The sequence below is a fragment of the Cystoisospora suis genome (assembly GCF_002600585.1).
Source record: "Cystoisospora suis strain Wien I chromosome Unknown contig_5221, whole genome shotgun sequence".
In the NCBI taxonomy this organism is placed as follows: Eukaryota; Apicomplexa; class Conoidasida; order Eucoccidiorida; family Sarcocystidae; genus Cystoisospora; species Cystoisospora suis.
Window position 1 is genome coordinate 1 of NW_027158012.1, and position 8,179 is coordinate 8,179.

Consider the following 8,179-nt stretch of genomic DNA (forward strand, 5'->3'; position numbering starts at 1 on the left):
CCTGTTCCTCTCCTTCCGCAGCTGGCGCAGATGCCTGCTGTCCTTCAGCTTCAGGAGCATTGGCTACATCCCCAGCAGCTTGTTCAGACGCCTGAGGTTTGTCGTCCCCTGCGGGTGTTGGGGTTTCCGGAGACTGTTCGCCTTTTTGTTTTACTTCGGCGCCCCCTCCAGTTGCCTCCACACTGTGCCCTTCCTCCGCTTGTTCATTCCCCTTAGCCACTTCCGTACCTCCTTCTGCAGAATGAGCATCTTCACTCTGAGCAGATTCCTCAGAGGCGGACGTCTCCTCCGCTTCGGGGTGGGGTGACTGGCCGCTCTCGTTTTGCCGTTGCGTTGATTCTCCTTCACCAGTAGAGGCCGGAGGATTTGTCGGTGCTTGGTCAGATTTGCTTTGCTGTGCTTCACTCGTTTCTGGCGTCCCAGATTCCTCCGCAGCAGGTCCATTCTCCTGCTCTTGCGCGGATGAAGTGTTGTGTCCTTCTGCGCCAGGCCCTGCCTCAGATGACGTCGCTGCGTCTTCGCCCGTACTGCGCTCTTCTTCGCTCTCCTCGGGTTCAGCACTCGAGCCTTCTTCTTCCTTGTCTCCGCCCTTCTGCCCTGAACCTTCCTGTTGCCGTGAGGGCTCTTCTTTCATATATTCCTTCTCTTCCGCCCCTTGATCTGCCCCGGGACTCTCTCCCGTCTCTCGCTCTCCCTCCGCGCCCTGTTCTGCGCTTCCTGCTTTCTCCACTTCGACGTCCTCCTTGTCTTCCTTCAGGGACAACATGCTCTGTGTTCTCCAGTCTCTCGGAAAAACAGAGCACGGGGAAAGAGACGCAATGTGTTCTATTGGTCTTCGCCCTAAGCGATGGCGAGAAACCACGTTGAGTCTGTCAGCATATCTTTCCCTGTCGCTCCTGACTGACTCCTCACCCGGAGAGACGAACGAGGCAGGGGGTAGGTCGAAAGATGCGTAGTCTTGCTTAACTCCATCGAAATTTCCCTCATTGTCAACGATTCGCTGTGGTGAGCCCTGGCCCCACAAACGCCGCCACCCAGACAAAAAAGGAACAGCCTTGGGCTCTGCGGCACTGTAGTGGTCAGCTGCAGCGGAACTCGCTACGACGTCAAAATAAATAGAAGACGAGAGGAAAAAGAGACTGAAAAAGAGGAAGGATGCCCGGATACGGGCTCCAGAAACAGAGATGGGAGTCTGCCCTGCCGCCATTCTGACCGAGATTCCGAACAAGGAGAGGAAACGAAAGGCACCTCTATTTCTGTATGTGCGTATCCCAGAAGCCTCCTCATCCATTCAAATGCACTATGAACCTTGAAAACAGTGGGCTCGTCAGAATGAGGCAGCCACTACGTCACGGTCTCGATCATGTCGAATTCGGCATTATTTTAGTATGCTGCCCCGAGAAAGCTGACAAGAGACGTGCTGAAGTAGACAGGAAAAACCTGGGAATTGATCATTGGTTTTCACGTACGTACCGAGGCCAAGGAGAGATGTTTCCTATGTAATGCGGTGTACGCGCAAACTGGAAATGAAATGAGAATGCTAAGAGCCGCGAACGGCATTTGTTAACAGCACCTACGACTTCTCCTAAGAAGAGGAGTGTAAAAGGAAGGACCACGATTGGTAAAAGTACGAGAAGATAAAACAGATTTCAGGGATGCTCAATAAAGCCATGACATTTCACTCTGTAGTTGCTCAGCCCAGCCCTGACTCGCTTCAGCGTGGCCGTGATCTCTTGAAGGAACATAGAGAAGAAAAGAGTCAGAAAGACGGGGGCCTCTAAACGGCGGATCCTCGCCACGGCGAGCGAAATAAAAAGACGATTACGTCACTCTTTGAAAAGTAACGTTAAATCTTTTGCTAGGAAGGCACCGGAGAAAATGAACCGGCCCCAGAGCATAGACAGCGAGCAACGAAGCTCAGGAACGCCACCGGGAATTTGAATGAAGACGTCAGAACATCAAGCTAACAGAGGGAGAGTTGTGCCAGAAAAAAGCCGCAACGGTCATCTCAAAAAACTTCTTTCTCTCAGTCACCGCAGAAATATACAATGATTCTACCAGCACTTGCCAGACAGCTAGCATGACGGTTGTCTTCTCCAGACATCAGCTAGCCAGGCTGATTTATTCGGAGTGACATACGGGGCCTTTTTTCTACAGGATCCTTGTCCTTCTGCTGTCACTTCGAATTTTCTCTGAGGTGCCAGAAAAATTCCAGCTTGTGTTAAGCGAAGCTGGAGGGGCTCTCCGCTGTCCACTCTCCCCAACACGCCTTGACCAACTGGAGGTTGGCAGGTTCGGTTGAGCGCACTTGGGGTTGTTGAAGCTGTAGTTCGGGAGGAATCATCCTACCCGTCTTGTTCTCCGGAGATACAGCGACCCATGACCGGGCTGCATGCAACATATAAAACAAGAAACTCATTCAGGTTTGACGCATGCAACAACAAGAAGAGCCAGTTGTCCGAAAAAGCCGAAAGAGACTTCCTGCTGCTCGGTGGACCTAAGCTGTGTCCACACTGCTGCCGCTACAGGCGCATCGCGAGGTGCCGATAGACAGGATAGACAAAGATAGCTTTCCTTTTCCTCTTCCCTTCCTAGCCGTTTGACAATCTGCATGCAATGCAGTTCACACGTCATACCGCAAAGAAAGTCTTTTTTCGGAGGTTTCGCTACCCGGTCGTGACATGAGGAAGCAACCACGCCTTGCTCGGTTTTTTGTGCCTTCTCTTCTTGTGCTTCCATCAGGCATCTGCCTTCTTTCGTTCTCAGCATCAAATTGACGACAGGAAAACAGAGGACTGCACATTGTGTATCTATCTCTAACTGATGTGTATAGATGGGAATTGCTGTGCACCTCGATGGAAGAAAAGTCAAGAGCAGTTTCTGCACGACGGTCTGAATGACTGTAGAAAGAAATGCGCCGGTTTGTACGCTAGTAGCAGCGGCAGGATCGTTTCCTATATCATCCTCAGCATATAACATCACTTCTCACAACACTCAGAAGGACCCTTCTCCTTCCTTTCTTCAGAACGTTTCTTCTCTCCGGTCTTGCTCACATCATACAATGGGTGACGCAGCTGACGCTACCTCGTCGTCCTCGTGGGCGTCTCTGCCACCCACACTATCGAAGGATGATTACCGGCTTTTCCGTTCATTATCAGACAGAGAACAGGAAACTCTGCATTCTTTCCTTCCGAGTCTTTCACCCTCGTTTTTTTCGTCGGTGATTCTCTCTCCTCTTTCTCTCCTGCAAATGCTTCTACATGCACACAGTGGCTCCCCACTAGAAGTCATGGGTCTTATGATTGGCTCAGTTCAGACTTCAACACTCTACCCGTCTCCGTCCGGTGGCCCGTCTTTCCCGGGCGAGGAGAAAATCACTCATTGTAACGTAGGAGAGAAACGCGGGGGGGTGCACTCGACGGTGGAGGAGGATATGCCCGAAGGCTCTTCCTGTTCAAGACGTTTCGATGGATTCGTTATTAATCAGGCATTTTCGCTCCCGGTTGAGGGCACAGAGACTCGTGTCAATGCTGGAGCAGAGGCAAATGAATACATGGTTGAATTTGTTAAGAAATCTGAGGAGGCGTATACCCTTCCCATCTATCCAAGAAGGAAAAGGGAGAGGCTCGTACCACGACAAGGCCGACATGCAGAAGGACAAGCTTTTCTGCCGTCTCAGGCTCATGGAGAACGAGAAGGAATACCAAGCGACACTTACGAAGAAGAAGATGCCTGCAGTCCACCTGAAGATGAACCTGATCGGGTGCCCCTGCCTGTAACTGTTGTAGGATGGTACCACAGCCATCCAGGTTACCGATGCTGGTTGAGTGGCATTGACGTCCAAACTCAGAGGCTACACCAGAGAGGACAAGACCCTTTCCTTGCCGTTGTGGTATGTCGATCTTCACACCTTTCGCGTAGATACGGGGAGGAAAGGCGATGGAGACAGGACGTGATAGTGTGGCGAGGGGTTGAGAAGAAGGGTAGTGGGCTCGGCTGAGTAGGTGCCGAGGAAACAACTTCCCTTTCACTGCTGTCCCCTCCCCCGCGTTTTTCTCGCAATGCGTGAGAGCAGACGGAGGAGTACCCTCGCCAACTGAAGAGGCTGAATGCTGCTGCTGCGAGGTAGAAACTTCCATTTTCACAAAAGAGCATCTTTCTTCTTCTTTTGCCTCACAGGTTGATCCGACGAGGACAGCTGCGACGGGGCAAGTAGACGTGAGTCCGATCGTGCCCTCTCCCACGACTTCCATATCCGTTTCGTCCTCTATCCTTCCGGCCATCTTTTCTGCTTCTTTGTTTTCTGCTGACCTCGGTTCCGTCTGTCTTTCGTTCCTGCCCTGTTGGAATGATAGAATAGTCGCCCGTACCTCAAACGTCTCCTTCGCCCTTGTTTCCTGCCCCGGCACCTCTACCTTTTCCATCATCTTCTTGGTCACCTTAGAACAGCTTTTAGAGGGGGACTGGTAAATCGATCTAACATCTATGACGAGTGCATGCTAGCCTTTGTTTTCCTCCGTGCTTCCAGCTGAGAGCACACGGGTGGCTGTGTATCACCAAGAGCATCAGGTACTATGTTTTCCCTCTCTATTCCAGTCACGACTACTAGTGATGGTTCCGCAGCAGAAAACCTGAGTTTTCTTCGGCGGTTTCTTCGTAGCCCGTTTGATGGTGGCGCCCGGGACTTCTCACAATTCTTTGCTGCTCAACCTTCCCCTACCTCTTGCAAGCCGTAAAGCAGCTTCATCCCGCTTGTTGCTGCTGGGCTTTTCATTGGTTTCTTGGGCAATTCAGATTGGTGCATTCCGCTGTTATCCAGAGGGGCATATTGCTTCTTCTCCACGAGCGGTGGAAGAGGAGACAGGGCGTCCGGCTACCACTCCTGAGGCGTACTCGCTCTCTGAGAAGAAGGCTGACTCACAACGGCCCCCTTCTTCTCTGCCCTCTCACAAAGTTGCCGATTTCGGAGTTCACTGGAGAGAGTACGAAGCACTTCTTTTCCTTTACTGTCACACCAACCGTAGATGTCCAATGTCTCTGCCTGGCAAGATGTTTCCCACTAAAGCGAAACCCTTTGCACGGCTTTTTTTGCGTAGAAGAGCGTGTGGAGATGATGCCCATTCACCCAGATGACAGCATCTTGGTGTTCATCTTTCGACTTACGCCCTGTGTGTCTTCTTTTCCTTTATCTCAAGACATGAGTATTTTCTTCTGCATGGCAAGATTTCGGGTTGTTTCTATAGAAACATCTTTTGTCCCCTTTTGAAGGAGACGTGAAAGTCTCTCTCCACAGTGGACTCTGGACATGAGGACAGTGCGATGCTCTTTGTAGATCGACAACTACTCTTTCGTCGAGCGTGATGGAGTGATCACCGGGGGGAAAATTTTTGCCTAAAGAATGGAGTACCTCATCTTCTGACCTACCCTCGTGTTCCTGCTTCAACAGGTATTACAAACTAGACGTGAAGGTTGTGGCGTCATCTCTCGATACCCTGCTGCTAGAACGTCTCTGCGCAGACGCCTGGCCGTCTGCTATCTTGGGACCACAAAGAAGTCTCGTGGTAAGAAAGCAGCACCAGAGGTTCATACTTGGGATAGAAGCATAGAGAGAGTTTTCGAAGACACATGCGAGCTTTGCTGTGTCCTTGTGTGTACGGAGGCTCCGTGTGGTTTTCTCGTTTCTGAGTCTTGTCATAGATATTTGTTTCCATGACTGTATACACTTACGTATTGGTATCCCTCTGTCGCTCCTCCTCCTTACCTCTTTTCTCATAAACTTATCTATACCACAATACCTTTCGTTTAGTCCGAGACTGAATGCGGATGATTCGTATGCAGGAACGCCGCGCGTACAGGACTTCACAGATATCGGATCTTGTTGTCAGAACTCGGCAGGCCGAGGCCGCGACTTTCAGACGAAACGTGTGAGTTCTTGTGTAGGTCTCCGCGGTAGCCTTCCGAAGCTGCTGCCTCTTACAATATTGCCTGAAACTCCGTATCCTGCGTGCCACTTCTCTCATTTAGCTAGACGTATTTGGAATGTATGATAGTCACCATGACTTGCTCACCCTGAGAATCTACAAGCACCCGCCCTACGAACACTCTGTGCGGACTGTTACCGCAGGGCTTGTGTGGTACACGTGGTGCCGTGTAGGTCTCCTGTCATATCTGTGGACTGTGTAGAGTATACCATTTTGCTTCGCGGGTATAGGCAGTGTCTACGCGCTCAAACCCAAGGTACTTCGTGATGTCCGTGCGAGCACACCAACCTTCGAGGAGATGTCTTGTTACACATACGCGCCCGGGTGGCGAGTGAACGCGATCAGTGTATATGTATGTGTACATATACATATATAGACGCGCAGACACGTGTACAGCGCACTGCAAGGATCCAGCAGGTAGTTTTAGGGTTAGCTTTCTCATCTTACTAGTGGGGGGCACTTGCACTTCATGAAAAAACGTATATGGCTGAGGACTCTGTCCACGTTTAAGAGCTTGTAAGCTCCGAGTACGCGTTGCTCCACTGCTCGGGCCCGTCAATCCGTTCAGAACAGAGACTTTGTGACACAGTGATTGCCAAGCAGAGGGCGTTGCTCTCCTTTTCTCAGCGCCACGTCGGTGCGTCCTGCTTCAAGCGGTGCCTACCTTTCATGTGAAGGTCTCCTGGAAGAGTCTGAACCAGTCTTGATGGACACTGAAGGGCCACCGGATTCAGCTTCTCTCCTGTCTGATCCTGATTCCGCATCCTCTGTTGACGATGGCCGTACTGATTCATACGCCTCACAGCAGGAGTGTCTGTTCGGTGTGGCTGAGGAAGCAGAACGGCAGCGACGGATGCAGAAGCAGCGACTGTTGCTAACAGGAGCTCGGTTACGAAAGAGATGTGCCTCGAAACGTACCACGGAGGATGGCCCACTTGAGAGCCTTGCCAGGGAGACGAGCGCAGTCGTGAGGGATCAGCAGCAGAGCCGTGTAACATCGGAAATAACGGTAAGATACCTGTGGCGTTTGTTTGCATGTCCAAGCGTCTTGTAGGTGGTATAGCCAGTGTGCGTGTACAAACGTTCCAGCCGAAGTTTAGAGCTGCAGTGCCTCATGCAATAGAAGGCCTCGTAGAACTGTGGGTTAGCCTACCCCACCATGTCGCTTAACGTTCTCTCCGAAGACTCAAAATCCACCGATGCGGTCTGTCATCTTCAGGAGCTCCTCTTCGGCAAGAATCGGCCCAGTTGGCTGGAAACGAAGCGGCGAGTTCGAGAACGGCGTCTCCGGAATGGTCACGGAGAGGCATTCGAGTGAAGAAGCGGCGCGGGGATTGAAATAATGCCTAACCTGTTACCTTATTCTGCGCAGTGGTCTCTGCTTCTTGTGTGTCCGCACTGCCGAGTTTTTCAAGTTTGTTGCAAGGGAGGGAGAAGTGAAAGAGGGCTTTCCAGGTAGTCAACAACCATTTGAGAGAAGCCCACCCCCTTCAGACTCCAATTCTTTACAGGCTTCCATGCACAGAAGCCTTGAGTTTTCTGTTGCACAGCGACTGAAATACTTCTACATTCTGCCGGCATGTAAGAGTTGGCCGCCTGCTTTCGCCGAGCTAGTTTCTAGATCGAAGGCGGCCTAATAACTCCCCTGTCCCATCCCTGACTTCTTTTCTTAATGAATATGCTCGTAAAACCCTTGGATGCAACCGGTCTCCACACCGTTGCGCCTCCTGCGGTCTTCTTGCCCTTCAGGGCCTTGTTGCAGAGTGTAGTTGTCAGGAGGCAACGGCAGCCTGGTCGGCGCAGGCAGATTTCACTTTGGAATTCAGTACCGTGTCGCTTCGTGAGAGAATCTCAACTCAAAGGTGTCTGGCGGACGTGCTGCTCTAGCATCCTGCCTCGACAGAAGCCGTCTGAGGCCTCGTCGACATACCCTCATGCCCCATAAGCAGTCAGTACGATAAACTTGGGAAAAGAGAATAACTCCGTTTGGCCAGCGGTCAAGTAGCAGCCACCCTCTGAGGGCCAACTCTCGTTGGCTTTTCATTCGGGAAGTGACACCACCCTGGCGGAATATAGTAATAGGTTCAAAAACGACGCGTGAGCGACTTCATTTGGGTCTCTGGTGCCATTGTAGGTGTAGAAACGAGTTGTCGAGGGAGGATGTGACGGATGGCGCTCGCATTGTGGACTGCTTCGAG

General features: G+C 51.4%; 2 protein-coding genes across 2 annotated transcripts; one reads left to right on the forward strand and one right to left on the reverse strand.

Moving 5' to 3' along the window:
- CSUI_009005 (uncharacterized protein) lies at positions 1–2,236 on the reverse strand (the record flags this gene model as incomplete). The annotated part of the gene is made up of 1 exon (XM_068069124.1): positions 1–2,236. A coding segment is annotated over exon 1 (1,291 nt), but the record flags the coding sequence as incomplete, so codon positions are not given.
- A 247-nt stretch (positions 2,237–2,483) lies between these two features.
- Positions 2,484–7,666, forward strand: CSUI_009006 (mov34 mpn pad-1 family protein). The gene is made up of 7 exons (XM_068069125.1): positions 2,484–3,892; positions 4,180–4,218; positions 4,795–4,982; positions 5,447–5,561; positions 5,839–5,924; positions 6,609–6,990; positions 7,201–7,666. Exons 1-7 carry the CDS (start codon positions 2,897–2,899, stop codon positions 7,297–7,299), a joined length of 1,905 nt encoding a protein of 634 aa, XP_067918899.1. The 5' UTR covers positions 2,484–2,896; the 3' UTR covers positions 7,300–7,666.
- Positions 7,667–8,179: the final 513 nt, after the last annotated feature.